The 27,410-nt window shown below is 54.0% G+C and overlaps 1 protein-coding gene across 6 annotated transcripts in view; it reads right to left on the bottom strand.

Moving 5' to 3' along the window:
• GDPD5 (glycerophosphodiester phosphodiesterase domain containing 5) overlaps positions 1-27,410 on the bottom strand; it is a 91,498-nt gene that overhangs the window by 13,272 nt on the left and 50,816 nt on the right. For 5 of the 6 annotated variants that reach the window (XM_027562875.1, XM_027562871.1, XM_027562870.1 and 2 more), the window contains 7 exons: positions 16,002-16,105; positions 12,811-12,904; positions 11,883-11,942; positions 6,052-6,150; positions 5,656-5,749; positions 5,134-5,279; positions 710-792 (listed from right to left, as the gene is read on the bottom strand). In XM_027562875.1, the coding sequence (XP_027418676.1) occupies positions 710-792; positions 5,134-5,279; positions 5,656-5,749; positions 6,052-6,150; positions 11,883-11,942; positions 12,811-12,904; positions 16,002-16,105 (680 nt within the window). Of the gene's footprint in view, positions 1-709; positions 793-3,553; positions 3,769-5,133; positions 5,280-5,655; positions 5,750-6,051; positions 6,151-11,882; positions 11,943-12,810; positions 12,905-16,001; positions 16,106-27,410 lie in introns of those variants that run through there. The other variant, XM_027562876.1, reaches the window with a different exon arrangement.

The following is a 27,410-nucleotide window of genomic DNA, read 5'->3' as shown; positions in this document are numbered from 1 at the left end:
CTCAGAGATGATGTCATCAGATTGGTATGGATTCTTCTTGCCCTTTATATAAATATTAATACATACTTATTTATCTACATGTAGAAAATGTATCAATCAGTTTTATCTGGTCTTTAAAAATATAACTGACATCACAGTGAATGGATCACTCAGGAACTTGCTGGTTTCACTCATCAGAGTGTTTGTGCTCCATCTTGCTGAGCCATACAGATCTCATATTTCCATTAAGTGGATCAGTGGCAGGACTCCAGGTCCCTACCTCCACTCTACTTGAACCAAGAGAGTCTGTTTTGTTCTCTACATATTTTATATCCTGGAGTATGGCACAAGGGGATTCCCAGGTGGTGCTAGTGGTAAAGCACCTGCCTGTCAACGCAGAAGACATAAGAAACATGGGCTGGGAAGAGCCCCTGGAGGATGGCATGGCAACCCACTCCAGTATTCTTGCCTGGAGAATCCCCACAGACAGAGGAGCCTGGCAGGCTACAGGCCATAAGGCCACAGTGAGTCAGACACAACTGAAGCAACTTAGCGCACACACGCACAGCACATGTTTACTTGCACGAACATGGTGCCTGCCCTGCAGCGGGAAACCCAAGCCTCTGCTCTCCCATCCCCAAGACTCTGGGACCAGAGGTTTCTCCAGAGACCTGGATGTGGATGTACTGAGGAGGGGAAGAGGGACTGTCCTCCCAATCCGCACACCTACCTGACGGTGACGTCAGCCTGGAGTCCATACAGCTTCTGCTCCAGGGCCTTCCTGAAGGACATCAGCGTGTGCTCTGGGGCCAGCTGAGGGGGAAGGTGGTGGTGAGGGGAAAGCCAGGGGCTAGTAGGCCTGGTTCTAATCCCCCTCCTTCAAGCAGTAGCTGTGGGGCCCTGGGCATCCACACAGCTTCTCTGAAGCTCAGTTTCCTTATCTGTTAAATCATGCCTGTCTCACAGATTTTTTTGGGGGGTGGGGGGAGCAAAGAGAGAAACAGGGGTGGTTAGTGTTGATGAATATAAATGTGGAGGTCAGAGGATATTTTTAGTCTTCTGCCTCTTTATAGTCTTGGGCTGAGCTGAATGCCGAGTTTCCTCCTGTTTATACTTGGAGTCCGGGTGGAGATCCCCAAGGGAGAGGAGAGGGTAGATAGCATGGCACAGTTTCAGTAGGGTGATCAGTTTCCTCATCTATACAGATATGAAAACACCATCTCTTAGACTGTTATTAAAAGCCCCAAGCATGTTGCCTGATATACAGTAAATGCTTAATAAATGGCAGCTGTTACCCTACAGCATATACATCAGAAAATCCTAGTCTTAGTCCTGACTCTTTCCTTAACTAGCTTTGTGGCCTACGGTGCATCTCTTTATCCTCCTATAGGCCGTGGTTTCCCCATTTGCTCCTTGCGGGTATAAGTACAGTGTGTTCTGAGGGTCCTTCCAGTTGGGGGAGTTGGGGGTTCTGAGTCTCCCTCCCTATTTAGTTTGATGATCGTGTCATACCCTTTTCTGCCACTAGGGGTCAGCACCATACCAAGGGTTGTGCTAGGACCAAGCGCAGTGTAGGATGAAAGACTGGGAAGATTTGCGGCAGTGAAGATGGATGGAAAATGCTCCCATGGCTCATCCCTTTCTCACCAAGACATGCTCATTCCCTTCTTTTCTCCCTGTGGCAATGCTTTTCCCATTTCTCAGCACATAACACACTCCCCTCTTCTGGAAAGCAGCCTGGTGTGGCAAAGGCTTTGGAGCTGAGGTGGAACAATTCTTCCCAGTCACTGACCTGGGCCATCACTTCCCCTTCTGGACCTCAGTTTCTTTAGCTGTAAAATGAGTTAATGTTATCAAGCTCATAGATGAGGTAACAGATGTCAGCAGTCTCTGAAAGGTGTGCTTCTTTCTTCCCCTTTCTGCAGGGCAGAGGAGCCTTGGGGGAGGCGCTACCTTGTTTCCCAGTTAAGTGGGCTGCGTAGGAGCCCACAGAGGCACCTGAGGAGAGGTGTAGACTTGGTGGAGGTCCTACTCAATCACTTCCAAATGCCCTGGCGCCAGGCCTCCCACAGATGACCACCGGAGGGGTGCTGGCAGGAGGCAGACTGTGGGTAGACACAAAGAGCATACCAGTGGCTATGGAGACTCGGGGGACAGAGGAAGTGTTTGGGTGGGGCCAAGTCTCTTTTCTGGAGGCTTTTTAAACTCAGGTCTCTCTAGGTTAGGTGCTGACTTCCTGGAGAAAGACGGTTCCCACTGCCTCAGGCCAAAATGCAGATGGGGTGTATTGTCAGAAATGTGCGAGTGTGGGGTGGTCGTCACAGACTCCTGGTGGACCACTGTGCTTCAGAGGCTCAACTCTGGAGTCAGTCTGACCAAATATTATAGTATGCACACACGCACACAGGGCCCCCCCACAGGAATGACACCCAGATACCATCTCCAAGACAGGGATGAGCACTTGGGCTTACCACACATAGATGTGTGAACCTCCCCCAGGCCGATGTATACAGGTGTAGACACTGATACTCATGCATTCACAGTGACACAAGAAAGAGTTGTGTCAAGACACCTACACCAGCCCCTTATGGAGCACCACTAGGATATAATCAGCCAGATGCACAATGGAAAAATTCTACAGGACAAATGACTCAGTTTCTTCAACAAATAAACATATGGGGGAAAAGGGAAGAAGATTATTATAGACTAAAAGATACTTATGGAGAAGGACACGGCAACCCACTCCAGTATTCTTGCCTGGAGAATCCCATGGACAGAGGAGCCTGATGGACTATAGTCTATAGAGTCACACGACTGAAGCAACTTAGCACAAAAGATACTTAGCTCAGCTGGTAAAGAATCCACCTGCAATGCAGAAAATCCTGGTTTGATTCCTGGGTTAGGAAGATCCCCTGGAGAAGGGAAAGGCTACACACTCCAGTATTCTGACTTGGAGAATTCCATGGACTGTACAGTCCATGGGGTCACAAAGAGTTGGACACGACTGAGCAACCTTCACTTGACTTTCAACTACAAAACTCAGGTCTCTGAGTTGAGAGACAATAAAGGATATTTTAGAGACAATAAAGGAAAGCTGAGCACTGGTTCAGTATTAGATAGTGTTAAGGAATGATCATGAATTTGGTTAGGTGTAATAGTGGCGTTGTGGTCGTGGTTCCATTTTTAAAGTCTTTATACATTAGAGATACACCCTGAAGTAAGTATGGGTAAAATGATACAGTGTCTAGGATTTGCTTTCAAATATTAAAGTGGGGGAAGGGAGAGGGGAAAGAAAAATCAGGGAAATGGATGAAACAAGAATAGCAAAATATTTGTAAGTGGTGAAGGTGGTATTGGATTCATTATACTATTTGTTCCACTTCTGCTAAAAAAAAAAAACCCAAAACCTGCACAGGGCCATCTCGCTCCTTCCCTTTGCCCCCTCCTTCCTGCCTCAGCACCCCCTCTTGTCCTGTGGCCTCCAGAGCAGGTGGGATGATTAATAGGGGCCATGGAAAGAAGAGCAGCTATAAGCTGGGGCCCTGCTTCCTGGAAGGCTGTGCTTCTAATTTACCTTCACAAAAGCCAGCAGCAGGGAGGCTTGGAGGGTATCAGCAGCCCCTAAGACACGCGGGCGGCATGTAGCAAAACTGGACCCAAAATCCAGATCCCTCTGATGGGAAACGAGGGCCTTCCCAGCCGGTTGCCTCCAGGTGCTGGGAACAAGCCGCACAGGGTGTGATGGGAGGGCACCAGGCTCCAACTCAGGGGCACCGGTCTCAGCCTTATCTAGGAAATGGGCACAACAATACCCCCATATGCAGGGGGTGCGGAGAAGGCGACGGCACCCCACTCCAGTACTTTTGCCTGGAAAATCCCATGGACCAAGGAGCCTGGTGGGCTGCAGTCCATGGGGTCGCTAGAGTCGGACACAACTGAGCGACTTCCCTTTCACTTTTCACTTCCATGCACTGGAGAAGGAAATGGCAACCCACTCCAGTGTTCTTGCCTGGAGAATCCCAGGGACGGGGGAGCCTGGTGGGCTGCCGTCTATGGGGTCGCACAGAGTCGGACAGGACTGAAGCGACTTAGCAGCAGCAGCAGCATGCAGGGGGTGTAGGACCTTCAGGGTGATTTGCAGCCCTGTCAGACTCGACATCGCCTTTAAATGCTTCCTTTGTGAGGCTCCCTTAACTACCCTGAAATTCAGTGACAGGGTGGACCTCCCAAAGACCTTCACAACCAAGAAAAAGCTCTCAAGAGCCCTCAAGCGCCCTCTGGTGGTAAGGAGAGGTACTGCCTCTGTTGAGAATCGCATTTCAAGGCTTCCATAGGTTGGGAAACCCAACCTAAGGAAGCAGAAGGGCTTGCCCAAGGAAACAGGAGAGTATAACTCTTACTTTCTGTAAGCCAGACTCATATCTAAGCACATCGCACATGCTAACAGACTCCTGCTCTTCGTGGCCCTATGGTGCAGGCACTCCCATCATCCCGGGGTACTAAATGAGGAAAACAGGTACAGTGAAGATGCAACTGGTCCTGACTCCCACAGCTGCCAAGGTGCCTGGAAGCCTGGCTCTGGAGCATACTCACTCCTTTGAAGGGGAGGGCCTACTATGGGATCACAGGGGTGGCAGAGAAGGAGCAGGTGCTGACTTTCATGCCTTCCTCCCGTTTCACCCTGGTGCAAATGTTTTCCTTTAGCAGTGGGCTTGGGGCTGCACCCAGCTCTCCTGCCCACAGGAGGGTTTTCCTGTTGTTTCATCCCGGCCCTGGGAGCCTGCTCCCCTCCCCACAACCAGCATCTCTCTCTCTCCCTCTCTCTTGGGCCTTCCTAACCCACAGCCTCACAGTGTCTTTCCAGGGCTCTCAGGATAAAAGTGAAATCTTTTAAGCAAGCTGCCTTCAGGCTCTTCAGGACTTGATCCCACCCAAACTCTCTGGTCTTTACACCAATCCTTTCCATACACCAGCCCCCGCCCCCACCACACACACATCATCACCAAGAAGGGCTAAGAATCATTGCTATTATTATTATACCCATTTCCCTGCCAGCTCCCTCCTACAAGGAGATAGGTTTTTGCCTGTCTCCCTCTGGAATGGCAGCTCTGCCCACCCCTCACCCAGTCTTTAGGGCCCACAAGAGGCACTCACCATGGGGGCCCCGCGGTGGCCGATGAGGGCAGGTTTGGGGCCCAGGTCCTTTTTCTCCATGATGCAGGGAGAGGAGATGGTGAGAGGGGCCAGGTAGAGGGCAAACACCACGGTGAAGAAGGTTCCGAGAATAGCTATCTGGGAGGCTGCAGACACGGGCACAACCGTGAGCCCCAGGCAGCAGGGCAGGGCATGCCAGAGCCCTCCTCCCTCCACCGGTCTGGACCCTGACACTCTGAGAGGGACCCTGCACCAAGAGGACTCCTCATTCTTGCTGCAAAAGTGAACCCGGCCTCTAACTCACACACAGATGCAGAGACACAGAGGAGGACACAGGCAAGGCTGAGGCTGTCACCTCTGTGCAGCCTGCAGGCCACTCTGAACCAGGACTCGCCATGCTACGAGCAAGGGCCCCACCGCATCCCCAGGCTGCCCAGGCACAGTCCAGGTGGGGGCAGGGTAAGCTGGCCTTGGTGCTTGGATCACATGGGTGGGGAACAGGTCCTGCCCAGTCATACTTACAGGATCGCTCTGCGCGGGCAAACTGTCCGGCCACAATCCAGGAGAGTGCTGTGATAGCCACCAGGGCCCCCACGTGCAGGAACGGTGCTGTGCCCTTGGGTACAGGAAGGGGCAAGAGAGACTGTTGGCTCCCAGCCGTGCCCAGACCTTCTGGTCACCGGCATCCTTCCGGCCTATCTCTATCCGTGGGGCAGGCAGCTGTCTCTATTTTTCAGAGGACACTGGGAGTCCAGGGACCCTGGGTGCTAGAATTCTTCCTGTCTCTGAGTTGCTCTGTGATGTGGACCCTTACTCCACCTTCTGGACTTTAGTCTGGAGGAATGGGAGTGACCTAAAGGTGTTGTCTTGTTCTGAGGGTCCTGGGGAACCAGCCAGTGGGCCCCCACCCCCACTCACCTGCAGGGAGATGAGGAGCACCTCCCACTCGTCCTCCCACAGCTGGGCCACGGCCGACATGGCCACCACGGTGGCCACCAGGATGGCCACCAGCCCGATCTATAGGGGAAGAGCCACCAGACGGTCAGGGGGCGCCAGAGCCTGGACAGCCCAAGGGTCCCCCGTGTGTGGGGGAGGGAGAGCAGAGGTGGAGAGACAAAGGGAGGGGCCGAGACACGGATGGGGAGAGTGGGGCATGCGAGAGAGGCCGACCTGGCAGGGCAGAGGCAGGTAGATGACAGTGAGAGATGGAGGCAGGAGGAGGCAGGTGGGCGGCCCGGCGAAGAAGGGAACACGGGAGAAACAGGAGGGTGGAGAGAAGACAGGTGGGCTGGGCTGGGGACATAGCCCCAGGGCTCAGGGTGTGGCGAGGGAAGACACTCAGCAAACGGGGCCTCCCGGTGCCCAGCAGGTCCCATTCCAGGCCTTGCCCGCCCTCCCAGCCACCTTTCATCCTGTGTGACAGGTGAAGATATCAAGGCTCCCCTGGAGCTGGGGCGAAGGGTGACTTGCCCAGGTCACAGGGCAGGAGGCTGAGGAGCCGGGTTCTGTGCGGGAGCCTGACAGCCAGTCCACCTTCCCCCCGGCCTTCAGGCGGGAGCAACCAGAGGGGAGGCAGGGGCGGCTCCATGCACCCTGTCACCAAGGCGCGCTCTCAGTCCCAGCCTCTAACGAGTTATGGGAGCTGCCCTCCCAGAGAGAGTAAGGAGCGGAGCTCTGATGGAACCCTTGTGGGACAGAAAGCTGTGGGGACAAAGGGATCTGACATGTGTCCTGTAACACAAGATGCTTCCCCACACTAAGCGATGTCTAGCTTCTGGTTATTTAGCCCCCAGGGTCCCTGCCTTGGGCCCTGGATCCACATCTCTGCACCACCAGCCTGGTCTCGTAAAACTCAGTCATGTCTTCACCCTGAAGCCTTCCACAGCCCCCAGCCCCACAAGGCGCCAGCCAGGACCGCCATCTCTGGTCCTCCTGACTCCCTACTGCCTGCTCCCATGGTTCTCTGTGCCAGCAGGGCTCTCGTCCTCTTTCTCTCCCTACAGTGCCTTTTCTGGCAGTGGCAGCAGCATTCCCAGAGCCCTCCAACAACCAAACAGGCTCTAAATTGAGTTTCTGGCTCGTGAGAGCAGCAACGGCAGCTGATCCATCTTCGTTCCCTGCCAGGCAGGGAAGATTCATTCTTGTCTGGGATTAAGGTTTCCTTTGGAGGTTTGTCGTTCTGGCCCATCAGCCTGGAAACAAATGTTCTAATAAGAAGCAGTAATAAGGCTGAAATGGGTAGGAACCCTTATGGACTGTGACAGGCCGGCCCAGAAGACATGGGAATAAGAGATATGAAGGTGCGTGGAGGGCCCAAGTGTGGCCTGGGTCTATGGGAGGCCCCTTCGCTTTTTCCTCGTGTTTATCCTTGTGAAAGTCCAGTCAGGATGTTATCGTCTTCATTTTACACATAGGAAAACGGGGCTCAGAGAGCATAAGGGTTTGCTTGGTCATGTAGCTTTGAGGGGGCAGTCAGAAGCAACTCCCACTTTGCCTGTCTTGGAGGTCAGGCTCTTTCTGGGGATCTGCCCTCACAGTGAAGTGGAGGGAGCCCCGGGGAGCATCCTCTCGACCCCCACCCCGACACGCAGGCTCCCTGCCCCCAGCTCCAGGGCACAGCAAGCATCTCTGGAGGGTCACTCCCTGAGCGTGTTGTATTATAGTAGTGAACTGCTAGTGGAAATACTTGTGATAAAACTGATTTCCCGGGAACCTAATGCAATGAAAATTTTTATCCTCTCTGAACTCGGCAGTTGTCATAGTGGCAACCATTATGCTCCGCAGCATTACTGCCTGTGGGATTTTGCCACATGCACTGTGTCCTGAAGCCACGGAAACAGCGCTGATTCCTAACAACTAGACTGCTGTTCCTCAAGTCTGACTGCAAAGGATACATCCCACCCAGAAAGTGGGGAAAGCCCAGGGGAAGCCTCGGAGAAAGTGGTCTTTGGTTTTCCGTGCCGGAGGCACTGCGGTTCATGATGACAGCTGGAGGGATGGAGGATAAAGGAGTATGTCCGTTCATTCACTGAGCCCTGCCTGGGTGCTGGGACCCGGGAGGAGTTGGAAATCAGCCTTGCCAGCACGTTGGCCTCTTGGGAAGGTGATGAGAATCTGGGCTCTGTGTGGTTCAAGCCGCAGACGGCTGGCCCAGGGTTCAGGGACCCACTCATGTCATGTTCCTTGGTGACTGTGCCTAATGGGGATGGTTACCCTCTCAGAGCGTGTTTCCTGAGCTGCAGACGTGGGGAGAGTGAGCACCTGCCTGAAAGGGGTTTGGAAAGATAAATGAGAACATGCAAGTGAAATGCTTAGCACATGGCACCCGACTCCAGTACTCTTGCCTGGAAAATCCCATGGACGGAGGAGCCTGTAGGCTGCAGTCCATGGGGTCGCTAAGAGTCGGACACGACTGAGCGACTTCACTTTCACTTTTCACCTTCATGCATTGGAGAAGGAAACGGCAACCCACTCCAGTGTTCTTGGCTGGAGAATCCCAGGGACGGGGGAGCGTGGTGGGCTGCCGTCTCTGGGGTCGCACAGAGGTGGACACGACTGAAGTGACTTAGCAGCATGGCTGGCAGCAAAATAGTCAGTGCTTACTAAATGTTGTGTTAGTTGCTCGGACGTGTCCTACTCTTTGCAGACAAATGTTAGTAACATAATTTTTTTAAAGTGGGCATGGGTTTCCCTGGTGGCTCAGGGGTAAGGAATCTGCCCGTTAATGTAGGAGATGCAGGAGTCGTGAGTTTGATCCCTGGGTTGGGAAGCTCCCCTGGAGAAGGAAATGGCAACCTACTCCATTATTCTTGGCTTGGAAATCTCATGGACAGAGGAGCCTAGAGGGCTATAGTCCATGGAGTTGCAAAGAGTCGGACACAACTTAGCACCTAAACAACAATGGCAGCATCGAAAAGAATGAAATAATGCCATTTGCAGCGATACAGATGGACCTAGAGGTTGTCAAACTGAGTGGAGTAAGTCAAATTTCATATGATATCACTTATATGTGGGATCTCAAAAAAAAATGGTACAAATGAACTTATTTTCAAAATAGAAATAGAGTCACAGATATAGAAAACAAACTTCTGGTTACCAAGGGGGAAAGGGGCGGGAGGAATAAATTGGGAGATTGGGGTTGATATATATATATATACTACATCTAAAATAGGTAACTAATAAGAACCTACTGTGTAGCACAGGGAACTATACTCAGTATTCTGCAGTGACCTATGTGGGAAACTATCGAAAAGTAGACATTTGTCTAACTGAATCACTTGGCTGTACACCTGAAACTAACGGCATTGCAAATCAACTAAAAAGACTACACCGAGGCACCATTTTCACCCACTGGGAATGGCAAAGTCCGGAAATCCCCGAACACTTTATGGGCAAGGGTGGCTTTATAGGCACAATCATGTATTCCTGCTTGTGCGGGCTCAGTCGTGTCTGACTCTTTGTGATCCCATGGACTGTAGCTCCTCTGTCCATGAGATTTCTCAGGCAAGAATACTGGAGGGGGTTGCCATTTCCACCTCCAGGGGATCTTCCTGACTCAGGGATCGAACCCACATCTCTTGCATTACAGGTGGATTCTTTTACTGCTGAATCACCAGGGAAGCCCATGCGTAAACTATACTGAAAAAAAAAAAAAAAAACCTACCAAAAAAAATGTTAAGATGCAAAATGAGGGTATAATAGGCTACCACTTCTGTTTAAAGAAAAAGGAATGTGTGTGTATGTGTGTGTACATACACACATCTGCATGTGCTTAAAATATCTCTGGAAAGATAACGGGGAGATTTACATTTTGTACTTCTTCTGTAATGTTGAACCGTGTCAATGTACTAAGGGTCAGAAGTTAGTTAAAACACCCCCCCGGCCCCCCGCAAATAAGAATTCCTTAAAATCTTAGACTAAAACTATAGAGTCTTGCAGAGAGGTAGAATTTCCAGCCCCTACTTGACTACTGAGCCCCAGGGAGCTCCTTCCCTCCTGCTGCAGTGGATCCAGCTAAGCATCAGCTGGAACGTGCCTCATGCTGAGATCTCTTGGGAGGGATCAGAGGGGAGAGAAAGGCAGGGCTGGCACCCTGGGAGCTGGCACCGGTGCAGATGAAGGGATCTGAGCCCCCTGCCCCCAGGAGAAGACTCCCTGCGCTGCGCTGCTGCCCGGGCTGGCTTGAGCCTCCAGATGCCTCTCCGCCGGGATCAAGCAGGTGTGCCCTGGCCTGCCGAGAGCCAGGCGTGCCCCAGAGGAGGGGGCCGCGGTGTGCACCAGCCCCACCTGGGGTGCCCGCAGTTGTTGTCCTTTCAAGTGTCAGCTTTGCAGCTGGGAAAAGAAAGTCCCTCACAGAGAAGGCTTCAGAAGTGCAGAGGAGATCTTAGGAAAGAGTGATGAGCAAGAGGAAGGTGGGAGGGGACCAGAGGCGGCTCACTGCTTTTATCCCTCCAGGACTTTAGTCACCTGGGTCTGACTCCCCAGCTCCAGACCCTGGAGGCACACCTAGATGCCCACAGGCACCTCCCACTCCATGCAGCCCAAGTGGAGCTCACCACATCCTTCTTCCAGTTCTCGTTCTGTATCCTTTTAGCTGGAAGTGAGCCCCTCCCCTCAGAGTCACTCTGGACCCATCTCACGGGCTCATGATTATTCCTGGACATTTCTGCCTCTTCCTGAATGGCCAGCCCATGGAGTCAGGCTCTGGGGAAAGGGAGGTGGCACGGCCCTCTCTCAGGGGCCCTGGTGCTCCTGGGAGGGAGGGCCTCTCTCTGGGTCAGTTCTGTGCCACTCCTGAGCCCACTGGGGTCTCAGAAAGAGCAGGAGGCATCAGCCACATGCATTGCACGCTATGTGTGCCATGAACAGTGAGCCAGAGAGTCAAGGCTCTGGAATGTATGATGCCTCTTTGCTTTGGGTCCAACCCTGCACGGGGCACTGGGGACACAGAGATGGAAAGTCAGTTCTGGTCTCTGCACGGAGCTCCTAGACTAGGGAGGGTCAGGGTCAGGGAGCCAGATGGAAATGGACAATGAGACATCAGGACTGTGGCCAGGGAGCCTTAGGGGACTGGGGGAGCCTGAGAAGCTTTGTGTAGGTGGGAGGAAAACCAAGGAAGGGTTCAAAAGAGAGAGAAAGGGAGGTAGGAGCGAAAACATAAAGCAGAGAAGAGGCAGGCGTGCTGGGAGGGCCTGAGATGTCTCGTGTGGCAGAAGCCGAGGGTGACGGTCCCAGGACAGCAGTTGGGAGACGTCAGCAAGGGGCCAACCTGCTCAGGGCCTTAATGTCTGGAGGGAGAGCTTGGATCATCCTGGAAGCAATGGAAGCTGTGGGAAGGGCTTTAAACTGGGAGTCATAACACTGAATCAGAGTTTTAAGATGAGCTCACTGAAGAGAAACAGAGGATGAGATTGAAGTCAGAGCCAGCCAGAGAGCTGGAGCTGTGACCTACGCTGGTTAACCACACGGCTGTAGACCTAGGAGCCTGGACCCTCTACTTATTAAGTTGGAAACCTTGGGCAAGTTACTTAACCTCTTTGTACCTCAGTTTTCCCAACTGCAAATGGGATGATAACAGCACCTATGCTGCAGGGCTGCTGAGGCGGTAAATGAGTAAATATAGTCCAGTGTTAGCTCCCAGAACAGTTAGAACCATGATCCAGGGAGGGAAGGTGTGTCCGGGCCCTCCCTCTGCGGCTGTGGCCTCCAGCCTCTCCCCTCCTCCCTGGGTCCCTTGGAGGCCCCCTTACCTTGTGAAGCCAGTGCAAGTTCATCTGTTGCCCCACGGCGATGTGGCATAGTGCCAGGACCTGAAGGAGGGCCCGGAGGGCAAGAGTCAGGCATCACGTGTGGCCCGGGTTCCTGCCAGTTCCCCAGACACCCTGCTCCCCCGGCTCTCCAGGCCCGGCTCAAGCAGTCAGCTAACCAGCAAACCATTTTCATGCCCAGCCCTGCTCAGCTCTGCCCAAACCTGGCCGCCTCCCAGATTATTTCAGGTTCCTCCAGGTGCCTTCTCCTCTAGGATTTTTCCCTCAAGAGCTCATTGGGCCCTGCTGCACTTGGGCTGCCTAATTCATGTTTTGGGAGTTCCAGGACCCCGGATTCTGAAGAAGACTTGAGCCTGTCCCCCAGGAGCCTGGAGAGTTGCTTTGATGCTCACTCACTAGGGTAAAGAATCTGCGTGCAGTGCAGGAGACCTGGGTTTGATCCCTGGGTCGGAAAGACGCCCTGGAGAAAGGAATGGCAATCCACTCCAGTGTTCTTGCCTGGAAAATTCCACGAAGAGAGGAGACTGGCGGGCTACAGTCCACGGGGTCACAAAGAGTTGGACACGACTGAGCAGGTAACACACACCCAGGAGCTCCCAGGCCTGCCTGGGGACTGAGCTAAGTCTGAAGGAGCACCGTGGTGGAAGCAAGGACCAAAGCAGACGTTCTTGGAAGAGGAAGTCTGCGGTGGGGCCTAACAGTGGGATGTCCTCATGGGGTCAGGGGAAAACATTCCAGAAGAGGGCAAAGCAAGAGGACCTCCCACCTTGAAGGAACCAAGCCCCAGAGGTCTGGAGAAAAGCCAGCCGTCCTCCTCAAACCAGGGTGGGGCCCTCCATCAGCCCGGCACAGGCCAGACCTCCCTTCCCCTGGGAACAGGGCCACCTCCCTCTGAGACAGCCCCACGTACCTGGAGGCCAGCGATGTAAGTGAAGGCAGCTGCTGTGGTCATGAGGATGGGCACGGACCAGTCACTCCAGTAGCCCATGCGGTTGTAGAGGTACCTGCCAGGAGGAGAAGGGGCAGGGGTCAGACCTCTATCAGGGAGCCTGGATGCTCCCTGGGGCCTGCCAGCTCTCAGCTCTCAGGTGGCCTGCTCAGGTACTAGACTCTGGCCCTTCAGTGAGGAGGTCACTGCTTCCCTGGTCATCGGTCAGCCTGTGGAGGGCTCTTGGGGGGCACCTGAGCATGGCAAGAAGCATAAACAAAAAAACAACTTCCCTTAATTCCACTGCCCAGAAGTAATCATCACCAAAACTCTGCTGCCTTTTTCTGGTGGGTGCCCCCCTCTGCTTATATATTTTTGTAAACAGCAAAGCCGAGACCCCACTGTGTAAAGCACAGGGGTTAGAGTTCAGGCTTTGGAGGGAGGCACTCGCAGATTCAAATCCCCTGGCTTGCAGGGTGCTGGGGAGGTGACAGACTTCCCTAATGCTAAGATGCTATTGATTGTGACATTCATCTCAATTTCAACGTCAACATTTGAAAAGATGAGGTCTTAGGATCGATGACATGTAACACCTGACTTCCCTGCACCTTAGTTTCTTCATCTACAGGATAGAATAACAAAGTGCCCTTCCTAGGGTTTCCTGAGGATGAAGTTTATGTGAGGAACAAGGTAAGTACTCAAGTCTCTGCTTTTTATTAACATAAGCATTTACTGACGTCAGTAAAAGCCTGAGGAAATGTGATTTTTCTCAGTCATGAGGTTTTCTGTTGCACTAATGTACTGCATGAAGCCAACTTCCTACTAATGACAATTAATAGTTTCCAATTATTCACTGTTATAAATTAACACAAAAACTCTTTGGCACATACCTTTCTGCATTACTAATTATTTCCTTAGGAGAGACTCCTACAGATGGAATCACAGGACCAAAGGGAATGAGCTGTTTTTAGGGTTCCTGTTGGAGCCTGATAAATTGCTCTCCAGAAAGACTGAACCACCCACATCCTCCCTGTACAAGTGGGGAAACTGAGGCTTAGAGAAAGCAGCAAGCAACGTGCACAGGGTCATCAGAGAAAATGAGCCGGCACCAGGCAGCTTCAGGCCTGCTACCCTCTTGGGGCTGGGAGGACTGCAGGAAGACACCGTGGGGTGGGTACCTGCTCTCCCCTGGCCCTCACCCTCAGAATTCGAGGGCAAGATTTACTCAAGGTGAAACTGAGGCCCAAGAAAAGGCAGCCCCCGGCCCTGGTAACTACTCCTGCAAAGCCTCTGGCTCCACATGCCTCTCCCATTCCTGGGAGAATTGGAGGGAGCCCCCCTGCCAATTCCCAGTTGACAGTAACAGCCCAGCCAGTCCCTCCCTGGCTTTCCCCATTCAGCCCTGACCATCCAGGTCTTGCTCGCCTCTTCTTACCGCGTGAGCTATCCCTGGAGGCTCTCTGTACTCTGAGGACCAGGCCAGGGGCTCCTGAATCCCAGCACAACTCCAGGAAACCAAGGAGACTGACTAAGGGAGCTGCAGGTCCCCAGACCCTCCCCGAGCACAGGCATGCCTTCCCTCTGCGGCCTCCCCAACATCCATCCTCTGCTTGAGCTGCCCAGGGACGGGGAGCCCAGTCTCTGGGCAGAGCGGGGTGGCCCCGTGGACCACGTGATACAATCAGGTAGTTTAAGTCCCTGTCCCAGGTCTGACTGCATCCTGCTGTGTGACTAGAGAGAGGCTACTTAACCCACTGAGCCCCAGTCTCCCGGACTGTCCTAATATGTGCGCTTGGCACTAGCTGGTTGTATGGCCACAGGGGAGTCCTGTCCCTCTCCGGGCTTAGCTGCTCCTTCTGCATGTGACAGGGTGGACCAGCACTGGGGCAGCAGCCCTGCAGCTCAGCAGAGCCATCCAAGGACCTCAGGGAAGGCCCATCAGGGAATGCTCCCACTTGCCCATAGCAGTGCCTGTGCTTTGGACCTGAGAGGATGAATAATTTATTTATGGCATTTAATAAAGGCCAGAGGCCACCTCTGGGACTCGGCTGGGGCCCCGGCTGATCTCGCCGGGCTGTTGCAGGGCAGCAGCCTGTCCTTTATTGAGATCATTAATCACAGAAGCACAGCCTGGTGCCATGCAGAGGGGAGTGGATGCCAGACTCCATGAACTGAGTCTTAGGATCACTACAAAATCCTTGAACCACAGCCCATCAGAAGCCCAGAGTCCAGAAATCATAAATTCTAACATCATGACCACCTTCCAGCTGGAGATTCAGCCTCCCAGGAAGCGACCTTGGGTTTAGGGGAGCCTGGAGCCCTCTCACATCCATCATCTCATTTTGTCCTCAGAAAGACCTGCTATCTGCTGGCGCTCTGCTATCCCATTTTACAGAAGAGGACACCAAGCCTGAGAGAGGACTCACACTCCTGTGCCCATGGCCACACTGAGCTGGATTTCTAACCAAGAGGAAAAGGCAGCACCGGAGGGGCAGGGAGCACCAGCTGCCAAGCCCCAACTCCGCCCCCAACTGCTCATCTGAACTTGGGCCTCAGTTTCCACACCTGTCAGTGGGCAAGTTCCTACTGGAGCTGGTGACCTTCCCCTCCTCCATGCCATCCACTGTTTGACAAAGGCAGGCCGTGGGGGAGCAAGGGCAGGGGATGAAGCAGGATAGGTGCCCTTGTGCACCCAGCCCCAGACATGTTCTTGGACCTGAGGCTGCTGCCCACAAGGGACCCTGAGCTTTCCCAGAACCACAACATCTGCCAGCCCGGCCCACGGCCCTGCTCAGGGAGGCAGGAGGCCTGGGGTCGGGGACCACCTCCTCTGCTGAGGCCTTGGTTTCTTTGAGCCTTGGAGTCCTTGTCCACAAGGGGTCCAGAGGTCCCAGCTCCCAGCCGAGCCCCTGTCCTGTCTTACATCCCTATTTCCATGATAGCAGCAGCAGGAAGGAGCTCCCTGTTCTCCCCAGCTGGTCTCAGCTCCCCTAAGTGTCTGTTCTCTCTAGAGGATTACGCCCTCAAAAGTTACACAGTGAGCTGGTGGCCAGTGGTGGCCGGGCCCTGAGGACAAGCCTGGGAGAGAGGTTCAAACCTGTCCCTCACCCCCGACCCCAGTCTCAGCCACCAGATGCCCAGGCCCCAGGCCCCGCCCCCTGGTCCCCACTCACCAGTTGAATTCATCGTAGTCATTGTGGACTTCCCACCAGAAGTACAGCCAGGTGAGCGTGAGGCCGAAGGTGAAGGTCAGGAGCAGGAACCAGAGGCGCTCCCACTGGAGGGGCGGAGCAAGGGCAGGGGTCAGTGGGGGCAAGGCTGGCCCTCAGGCCACCATCGCCCAGAACGTTCCCACCCCTCCCCCCGTGGCAGCCCCACCGCCAGGCGGGTGCACAAGGGCACCTATCCTGCTTTACCCACGGCCCTCGCTCCCCCACGGCCTGCCTTTGTCAAACAGTGGAAGGCATGAGGAGGGGAAGTTCCCTCAGCTCCAGTAGGAACTCGCCCACCAACAAGTGTGGAAAATGAGGCCCAGGTTCAGACGAGCAGTTGGGGACAGAGTTGGGGTATGTTAGCCAGTGCTCCCCGCCCCTCTTCACATGGGTGGGGACTTGAGGCTCAGAGAGGGAAGTGACCTGACCAACATCATCACACCCAGAGTCACAAATGATGGGGAACCAGGGCAGGGTCGGGGGTCCACCCCAGAGCTGGGCCCTTAGTGCTGCAGCCTGAGGCCCTTCCTGTGTGCACTGTCTCCAGGACCAAAGGCCACATCTGCCTGAGCCTTCACACTGGGAGGGTGATCCCGGGTCCGAGGGGTCACATTCCTCACCTCCGCCCCTGCTACACCAAGGCCCAGAGGGGTGAAGCAACTTGCTCGAGTCACACAGCAAGTTAGAGAAGGGTTAAAGAGCAGTGCCCCAGCCTCTAGATTTGAAGGAATGTTCTACCACCCCCACCTGGGGTCAGCCCCTCTATCTCATGGGGCCCGGGGGTGGGGTGGGGGCAGTGTGCGTGCTGGGTGGATGGAGGGGGTCCTGCTGACGCCGCCTCTGCTGCTTCCCCCAGAGGTCTGCAGGCACTTCCGGCTGGGCCCTCGGGTGTACCCCTGCTTCCATCCGTCCCCTTATCTCAGAGGCACAACAAGCTTGGAACATCCTGCTCTCTGGGAAACTGCTGAGATCATGAGCACAAACAACAGCTCGGAGGGGAAGTCAGTGCAGGAGAGACCCAAGACCACCCCCCACCTTGAGAGGCTGGAGGGCTTGGAGGAGCTCAGCGTCTCTCATCCAGCCACTGCCCGGGCCCCCTGCAGCTTTGCTGGCACCTCTGATCCTTCCGGCACCGCACAGCCAGCTTGGAGCTACAGTTCTAAGCCCAGTTTAACCTCTCGATGTCTCTGTCTAGAAAGCAAGGCCTCTCAGGTCCACCAGACAGCCCTCTTCCTCCTCCTCGAGGCCTTCCCCATCCCAGCAGGGATTCTATCTCCGCAGAGCTTCCATAACTGGGGCACCCCTGTCAGTTATGACATGACCCCTGCAGTTCTAGAACTGTCCCACTGTGTGTCAGGAACTCCCCCCCACCCCCGCTATACTGTAACCACCTCGAGGTCTGGGTGGTCTTCATATTCCCAGGGTGAGTGGCAACTTAAGATAGATTTGATAGTGAGATGGTAGACTAGAAAAGACTCTTTCTCTGACGCTGGCATGAGTGTGCCCACCCAGGAGACATTTCACTCTAGGTTTACCAACTTACTACCCCCTCCAAAGAGGAGTCCTTGGTATTCTGTGAACGCCGAGCCAGCAGTAGTGAGTGGCCCTCTGTCCACAGAGATCACTCTCCCTCAGTAGGTATGAGGCCTCTGGCCAGAGGACAAGGTTCTGAGAAGGGCCCAGGTGAGGGGGGAGCCTCAGCCAATGATGAGTCTGTCCCAGGTCAGCAGCATGGAGGTCAGTAGGTGGTGGGAATCAGGGGAATAGTATCAGGGACAGTGACAGGGAGAGAACTGGCCACACGTGCTGGGAGGGGATGTCCTTGGTGACACGTGACGCAGGACCCAGTGACAATTCTGACAGGTGATCAGGAAGACTGCGGGTGTCAGGAGGGCCCACAGTGGACAGGGGTCCTGAGTACCAAGGGTCACTGTTCTCACTGGGCTGGATCCCGACAATGGGGCAGGAAGGATAGGGCAAGAATGAGGGGCATCCCCTCCCTACCCCCTGGAAACCCACACGAAGGACTAGGAACGTCATTATTGGAACAAGGCATGAGCTGGGGTTGGGGGCCACCCAAGGTTGACAATACTGGGAGCTGAAAGCCAGAGGTCCTACGGCCACAGGGAGCCTGTAGATGGGGGTGAAGAGGCTCTGTTCACAGCAGGTCACTCGGAACAATCAGAGGAAAAAACCGAATGGCAGGGCCTGGAAGAAAGGGAGGGAAAGCCAGGAGCTCGGGGAGGAAGTGGCCTAGGGAGAAGTTCCACTGACAGAGAGGCTGCAGTGGCAGGACTGGTCCTTGTCTGGGCAGCTTATAGGGGAGGGGCCTGAGCCAGCCCCGCCCCTCACCAGCCAGCCTGGCTCTGCTCCAGGCGGTTCAGCCACTGGCCCTCCATCACCTCCCACTGTCTGCACGATGCCCGGGTATGTATCCCCATCTCAGAGCAAACAAAGATCCCAAGTCTCGGAGAAGGGCAGCCACATATACAGGCTGAGCAAGTTGTAGAGCCCCCGCACTGAGAGGTGCCACTCACATCATGGTCGCACCACTGACGTGCATGTTTGTCATGACAAGTTTTCCAGCAGGTAATGGTCAAAAAGCCCTGCAGAAGGGCCACCCTTTGCTTATTTGCACAGAGGCTCAAAGTGGGTAAGTGGTAGTGAGTCAGAGGTTGAGCAACGTATTCAAGGTGACCAAGTAGAGGAGGAGCGGAGGTAGGAGGCAACCCTCTGCAGCTCCCTTGGGAACCTGCATAGCTCTCCCGGAAACCCACCTTTGCCCTCTGGGACACAAGTGTGACAATCCCAAACCCAGCTCAACTCCCTGAGATTCCTTTCTCCTCTCTCATTGGGGCCCATCCCCTAGGCCAAGCCTTCCTCTCCTTCAGGAACTCCTCCCATCGCTGCAGCCCCCAAGACCTCCCTTTCTTTTTCCTTTTTCTTTTTGGCCCCACTGCATGGCACGTGGGACCTTAGTTCCCTGACCAGGGATCAAACCTATGACCCCTGTATTAGCAGTGCGGTCTTAAACACTGGACCACCCGAGAAGTCCCAGGACCTCCCTTTCTTCACTGCTTCTGCACAGACTCTTGGTACCCACCAACTTGACCTGGAAAGAAGCCAGGCTCAAGAGGGAGACAGACCTGGCTCTGCCACTTCGGTAAGTTAACCACTGAGCCTTGTTTTCCTCCCCTGTAAAGAGGCAATAACACCCGTACTCTGGAGGGTTGATGTTAAATGAAGTGATGTACATCAAGTGGTACACAGTAGGTGCATAATAAGGGGCAGTTAGTTCACTGGGCTGCAGACTCCTTCCGTGCAGGGATGGCTGAAGTATCTGTGCACCCTGGCCCACAGCCCTCGGAGGACTGTGGTGCTCAGACACGCTGTGAGGAGAAGACGGTGTGGACGTGGTGGGGATGCAGGGAGGCCTCAGGGCCACCAGTGACAAGGACGTCATCCAACCCTGGGTTTATCCTCAGGCGAAGCCTGGGGGCCCCTGGAATCCAAGGGAAGAACTCCCATTGTGACACCCCAGCCCCTTCCCTTCTGAGTCTAGCAGCTGCCTGAGAGCAGGACAAAGGTCAGGTGATTCCTGACCGGCTACAGAGGCACAGGGAAGTGGCTGAGAGCAGCCGGGGAAGGGGATGGGTGAGCTCTGGCTGTGGACGGGCAGGCGGCTCCCTCCCTGCACAGGGGTGGCTGTGGGGGAGCGTCCCAGAGGCCCCGGCCCCATCCTGTCTCTTCCACTCTTGCCCCCACCCTCCTCTGTCCCACACCTGGCAGCAGTGCACCAATTTTTCCTGCTGGTTGTCACGTCTTCTCCTCATCCCTCTTATCTCTGTCCCGCCTGCAGCCTTCTGCATTCAGAGGAGACTGTGCGTGCGGAAACAGCTTATTAGCAGCCGGGCTTACAGGGTCACACAGCACTGCAGCCACAGATCCCAGCCCATGCAGGACGTGTGAGCACAGGCCATGCTGCTGCCGGGTGCTGCCCGCCCCAGACTGTGCCCTGGGCTAGAACTCTACACACAGACACTGCTGTGGGTGCACCCCTAGGGTCCCCTAGCATCTGGGGCACCTCCAAATAGAACCTGGAGCCTGAAATCTGCATCAGGATGGCACCTGAGTGGGAGCCGCCTCCCTGCCCTTGGTACCACCATGGACTTCAGACTCACACTCAGAGGCAGAGCTGTCTGGCAGGACTCCTATTCCCTGCATGTCCCTCGAGACAGAGACTGTGTCTGTGGCCCCCAGGACAGGAGCGCCCCTGCTTTGGCTCCTACAGCTCCAGGGATGGGTACTCCTGTCTGCATGCTGCTTGGCCCTCCTCTGGGCTGAGGGTTCTCCCTTCTGAGACAGTGGCCGGACAGGGGCAGGGCAAAGTCCTGTAACATTGGGTGAGAATCCCAGACAGGCTGCCTACTAAATGGTGGCCTTGGAGAAGACACTGCTTTATCCTCCCCGAGCACCGACTTCCTGTTCTGTAAAATGGGGACGGCAGTGTTGGACAGAAGTGCTTGGCAATGGCAGGGTGTCAGGAGTTGCTTTTCTTGCTTCCATCCCTCCCGAAGTCTGCTCCTCAGCTGCAATCCTGCTGCCAGTTCTCTGATACCACCCAGAACAAATCCAGCCAAAGGGCAGGAACACTGGGGTCAAATGACCAGGGCACGGGGCAATATAATCAAGAGCTGGGTTTTCATTCCCCGCCCTCCTACTGCTACCTGTGTGGCCATGGGCCAACGGTTCAGAACCTCATTCAATCCCCAGCTTCCTCCTCTATTCCTGAAGATGATATCACCTCTACCTCATGGGAGGGCTGCCAGGCCTGAATGTGACTACAGATGTAAGCTTAAGTCGCCAAATCCACGATCGTTCCTATAATTATCATTTCGTGTCTGACAGCCCTTTAATTATGTGAAGACAGTGATCAAGTGTTCCCCACCCCCTGCTCTACATCAAATTTCCCCAGCTGCTTACAGCCAAGCAGATCACCCCTTCCCAGCCCAGGGCAGGTGCCATGGTCAGGGGGATGCAGAGGTCAGGCTCAGTTCTGCAGGTTGCAGTTCTAGGAGCCGGCAAAGATGAAGGAAGAAGACCCTGACCTGACACAGCAGCTGCCCCATCTGGGCTCACAGCACCATGCGGCCGCCCCGGAAGACAGAGCCTTGGAAGAGCACTTCATAAAGCTGGGGGTGGGGCACTCCTAGCAGCCCTCTACCTGCTCCATCGCATCTCATCCTCTCCACAGCTCTGCAAAGCAGCAGGAATAGTCAGAGGAAACCAGGCCTCGGGGAGGGAAAGTGGGCTGCCCAAGGTCACAAGGGGCAAACGTGAGCCAGAATTCACAACCAGGTCTGGGTGCCTCCAGCTTCTTCAACTATCCCAAAGCAACAAGCAGCAGGCCCTGTAATTATCCTTGTCTGACCAAGGAGGAAAATCACAGGCAGTGCCAGAGGAGGAGCCTTGGGATTTCAGCATTCGAAAAGATTTCAGAGATCATCCTGCCTCATCCACTAAAGGTCCAATTAAGAACAGGAGAAACTGAGACCCAAAGACAGGGAATGGTCTGGAAGGATGGACACAGGATGAATGCCAAGTAAATCAGTACACAGAAAGGTCGGAGAATTCAACAGATGATATTGGGACATCTGGACATCCTTGTGTGTGTGTGTGTGTGTGTGTGTGTGTGTATAATTAGACTCCTACCTTACACCTCACACCAAACTAAATTCCAGCATCTCCCTCCACATCCGAGCCACTACTTTCTTCCAATCATTCTACACACATACTGAGCCCTGGACACTGGGAGATAAAGCCTGGACTCCACGCTGAGCAGCCTGCACAGAAGACTGACCAGCCAGGAGGCAACTGGAGTCCTAGAAGCCAGTATGGTGAATGGGGCAAGCATGGGCTGCTCCAGAGCACACTGCCAGTTATGGGGGCAGGGATGGTCTGGAGGGCTTCCTGGAGGAAGAGATGCTTGTAGCAAAGCTGAAAGGAACAGGCTTTTTGGAATGACAAGGTAAGGGAGGGTGTGGAACGTGCAAAGGCACAGAACCTGGTGGCTTTTGTTTGGGATAACTGGCTTCTGGCAGGTTTATAAAAGCTTTGTCAGGACTTCCCTGATGGTCCTGTGGCTAAGACTCCGAGTCGCTATTGCAGGGTGCCCAGGTTAGATCCCAGGGTTGGGGAACTAGATCCCAGATGCCACAGCTAAGAGGTCACATGCTGCAACTAAAGATACCATGTGCTGGAACTAAATGAATAAAGAAATATTGGTGCAGCCAAAAAAAAAAAAAAAAATTGAAAAAAAATCACTAAAAATCAAAATTAAATTTCAAAAAGTTTCCTCTATGTAAGAGTATTAACTTTAGTATAGATTATCTATTTTTTCTTATTTTATCAGTTGACTTCAATTTTGGTTTTCATGCTTTTTATATAAAAAATTAAATTTTTATGCAGTCAAATCTATCCCTCTTTTCCTTTATAGGCTTTTGTCTTTGGTATCGTGTTAGGGAACGTGGCTTGTGATTATGTATTTTACACTGATGATTTCTCATTGTTGACATTTAAATCTGTAGTTCACCTATCCATCTATAGCTCCGTATGTGTGTATACGTGTATGGACAGAGGTTTGAAAGCCTTTCCTCTAAAGCATGAAGATGAGAATTTCTTTTACTTTCTATCTTCCTGAGTTGTTTGAATTTCCTCAATATGTTCTTCCTAAATAGAAAAAAAAAGAGCTTAAAAAAAGAAAAAAACACATTTTAATCCATCTGGAATTTCTTCTCATTTGAAGTAAGAGGCAGGGATCTAATTTTACTTTCACCAAATGGATACTTCAGCTGTGCCTGTTCGGTTTGTCATATCTGCAATAATTTCCACGATCGTCTACCACACAGCACGCGCTCAGATGTGTGTGGGCTGTTTCTAGGTTTTCTAGTCTGTGTTCCCCGTGTGCTGGCTCCGCCTGGCACGGCTCCTTCCGCGTGGCTGAGCTCTGCTCCGGGTGCCACTCCTGTGGTCCCGCCTCCGCTTCCAGACAGAGTCCAGCTGTGTACTTAGCAATACGCAGCCCTGTGCAGAGGCTGGACAGCGACTGAGGGGTTCCTCTCCGCGGAGTCCGTCCACCTGCAGGCTACACCTGGGGCACACCAGCTCCTCCCATCATCAGCCCATTTCATCCTCATCAAGTTCCTAATGGGGAGATGGGTGAATGTCAGCTGGGAAAGGTGTGGGGAGCTCCCAGAAGAGAGAGCTGGGCAGCCCTAGCAGGATTATTCTGGCTCTGACCCAGGAGATTTGGGGGAGGGGGCAGCCTGGGGAGGGTTGAGCTGGACGGCAGCATTAGGGCGAAGAAGGGAAAGGGATTAAAATCCCCACCCCCAGCCAGCTCCTGACAGTGTAAGAGGCTGGATTTATCTTTCTGGCTACAGAGAGCTGGGCAATTAGGCCTCTGCCCTCACTTCTGCCTGGGAGCACTCAGAATGGCTCATTAGGCAGGAGAATGAAACCCGGCTCAGCCTGGAGCACCCACTCCCTCCAGACCATCCCGGGGGTTGCATCCGCCAGTGAGGAGACCGGAGAGCAAGAGCTGGGGGCCCTTCGGAGGGATTATCCCTACGCCCGGCAGAGGGCGCTGCCGAGGCCACAGGGTGGTGCGTGGCCACAGCCTCTTGCGGATGCCCATCACCTCCCACCCCATCCATGCTCCCTAGGGACTCAAGGTGGTCACGGAGGTCATGAACAAGAGCTTAATTGTCTCTCCTGGAGTGCGGCATGACTACGCCAGGCACCCCTTCAGTGTGGTTTAGGGAGGGGGCCCGGTGTGTGAGGTGGGGGGTGGGGTGGTTCCCGAAGGCCAGAGACAGCCTGGCTTTAATTACAGCGATAAATCCTCAGTTCCCTGCACTGCAACAGCCTCTGCCAGCCTCTCCTCTCTCTCTCATGGATGCAATAATATCATCGCCCATTTTCTTATCCTCATGGCAACCCTGGAAGGTTTACAGGATTAAATGGGTCTTATCATCTCCAGTTTAGGCCTGGGAGAGCTGAAGCTCAGAGGGCTCCTTTCTGACCTGCTGAGTCCCTTTCCCCCAAAGCACTGGAGAAGGGAACAGCCATCCCTTTAAAAGTTTGTAGGGAGGACACGTTTTCCCCTATTGAACAGTGGTCTGTCCTGTTCAGGTATCTGTTATCTAACTGGACCCGTGGGGCATGGGTTTCTACCTCCACCTAATTCACAAGCAAGCTGAGGCCCAGAAGGGGTCTGCCTTTGACTCAGGTCACTCACTCTGTCGCTGGAGAACGCAGGGTAGAGTTCAGGCTGCAGCCCCTTAGCCAGGTGCATCTGGCTGACTCTAATCACACCCCTGAGCCCATTCCCAAGGCTGCTTCCTCCAGGGAGCCCACCTCGATTCCTGAGTGAGAGCCATTCTTCCTTGCCCTGTATGCCTGTCAGAAGCCCACAGGGTGTAACAGGACAGGAAGGCATGGAGCTGGGAAACTCACCCCCTCCTCCTACCTACTGGCAGAGCCTGACCCCAGCCCCAAGGGTGGCCTGGGAGGTCCCTTGGCTGGGTTAGCACTGGTCCCTGCCAGCCACAGCCAGGGGCACTGGAATGCATTGTATACCTGCACTCTCCAGACCACCCAAGTGCTCCTTGGGGTGCTCACTCGGGACTCATCGGGGATCTAGCTTGCCCACCCTAACTGGTTTCCTCACTTGCTCTTCAACTCACCTGCTCGGTCATCCTCCCCCTCCGTGCCCAAGGCCCTCCTCTGAGAAATAGTCACCACTCACCTGGGCGGCCCAGGGCCCTGGGTGCTGCTGCGGGAGTCCAGGGGAAGGGGAGTGGGGTGGGGGAAGGAGGCCTGACTCCTTTGTTTGAACTGGAGACTTCTTAGAGGAAGAGACATTTGCGATGAGCTTTGAGGGACAGAGACCAGGGAGAAGGCATTCCAGGCAAGGGGGACAGTGGAGCAGACGGCAATACTGGAGGGGGTGAGGTAGGCTACTTGGGTGTGCAGGTGAGAGGGGGCCGATGGATTCCCCCACAGAAGGTGTCTTCCTGCCATGGTGGGAGGGGCTCCCATCGGAAGAGGTAGGCAGTGGCAGGCCCAGGGAAGGGGATTTATTTTGTCTGTGTTCTTCCTCCACTATACTATTCCTGGACTCCACCAAGACCACGACCCCTGTCATGCACCCCTGGGCATAGCATGGACTCCTGACCCCAGGAACGACCTCATCCAGCCAGGTAGAAATCATGGGATGATGGGAGGCATCATCAAAACTCTTTTTTGCAGCCAGTCAGCTGATGATACTGTAGGTGTCTCTAGAATCCCTCCCTTAGCTGCTGCTCTGTGGACCCCTCCCCCTAGTTGAGGCCTCAAGCCTTCTCTCTGGCTCCCTGCCCTCCCCACCTCCACTCAAGGTTCCTCAGCACTTTCTCCATGATGGAACCAGAGTGGTCCTTGCACAGTCTGAGTCCGACTGGGCCCCCACCTTCCAGGATGGAGTGCAGGCTCAGGTCCCCTTGGCCACGTGCCTCCCCTCCTCACATCGAGAGCTGCACTATGCCAAATTGCTTTCAGTTCCCAAACACAAGACACTCAGCTGCAGTAACACGCAGCTGCCCTGCCTTCCCCATGCTGGCACGACATGACAGCTGACTCTTTCTGACACCAGCTCAGACAAGCTTTCCTGCCCAGGATGTCCCTGGGCCTTGGCAGTGATCACCCTGGGTGGTCTGGACGTCACTTGTGGTCTGCTCCCCACCCACCCGGGGGCCCTTCGGGGGGAGGGGAGGCACCAGGTTTGATATACTCAGGGCAGGTGTCAGGACAGGTTCGTTGATTGACCAATGCATCCCAGACAAGACTGGAGTGAACAGGGGAGAAGGCACAGGACTTGGGCAGCAAGCAGGGGCAGTGCAAGCTGTGCCCTCAACTCCTGGGCTTGAATAAATCACTTCCTCTTCCTGGAGCCCCATCCATACAATGGAGGACGTCAGAAAAGCTTGGAACACCCTTGAAAAGGCAAATGTAGAAGTGCAAGAGTGTCGACTGTCACTGTCTATCTCCTTCAATGTCTCAGACAGAAGTTCCTCCAGGCCTCTGACCTATATCCCTCTTGCGACAGTGAATCTGGTCTTGACACTGTGCTGCCTCCCGAGGATGCAGAGTCTTCAGGGGGCCCTGTGGGGATGGCTTGAGAACCGTCTTCTGTCCTATCCCATCCTTAATTGGCAATATTAGAGTAATGAGTCACAGACAACAACCAATTAATTACCCCAGTTATAAAAAGCTTCTGCTTCCCCTTCCTAGCTGTCGAGTGAGCTGGCCCCCTGCTGCCAGGCTCCTCCACTCCCTCGGTGTTGGCAGGAGGGAGAAGATGTCATTTCACCTCTCTGGTCCTCAGTTTCCTGTTTGCTTATTTGTCAAGTGTGTGTCCTGGGGGGAGGGTTGGAGGAGGTGGGAATGTGGAAGAGGGGCAGGAAGGAAGAACAGCCTGGATGGAGAGGAGGGGCAGCCTTCCCAGGCTCCCAGCCCCGCTCCTCCATCTCCAGGATCTATCCCAATATTGCAGGGTCAGCTCTTAACCAGGGAAGCACTGAAGGTGCCCACTCTGGCATTCAAGCCACTTTTCAATTTGTCCCAAATGCTCCTGGTCCTGTGATCTTTCTCCCTCCAGGCAACCTCCCAAGTCCTCTCCACTCCCCTTTTTCTCCTTGAGGGAGGAAAGGAACAGGCCGAGCTGACTCCATCTTGAAAAAGAAGGAAACTCCACCTTGCACTTTCAATGAGCATTGGACCATGTGCCTGGGAGCCATGGTGATAACATGCCTATGGCCGAACTGGCCCCCCAGACTGTTAAACACCAGATTCCATACCGAGATTTCCTGTCGCCAAAAAGAATGTAATAATCCCCTATGTAGTCAATCACCTTTGTAATCTTTTTGGCACCCACTGGTGTAGGCTACAATGTATAATCAGCTGACCCTTCTGATTATGAATCATGGCTGTAACCTGATTACATCTCCCTTTAACACTTTCCAAGCTAGGTTTAAGGAATTTGGGGATGTGGGCTTGAGCAGTACACTTAAAGGTATATAAGGTTTTCAACAAAAGTTGGTTGGGGTCCCTGGCTAAAGAGGAAACTCTGCCTCGGACCTGCCGGTGTAATAAACTGCACTCCACTATCCACGATGTCCTTCTGAGTGAGTTTGTTTCCCGGAGCGTTTGGCTATAATAGCCTTGCAAGCTCTCCTTTAAACACACCCAGACTCAAAACATGCCTGTCTTCCTGGCAGCCTCCAACTTCTTGAGACTCTTGCTGCAAATCTATCATGGACTCCAGGTGGG

This window comes from Bos indicus x Bos taurus, chromosome 15 (genome assembly GCF_003369695.1).
Source record: "Bos indicus x Bos taurus breed Angus x Brahman F1 hybrid chromosome 15, Bos_hybrid_MaternalHap_v2.0, whole genome shotgun sequence".
NCBI classification, from domain to species: domain Eukaryota; kingdom Metazoa; phylum Chordata; class Mammalia; order Artiodactyla; family Bovidae; genus Bos; species Bos indicus x Bos taurus.
The sequence above is the reverse complement of the archived record's forward strand: the minus strand, read 5'-3'. Positions and strand labels throughout refer to the sequence as shown.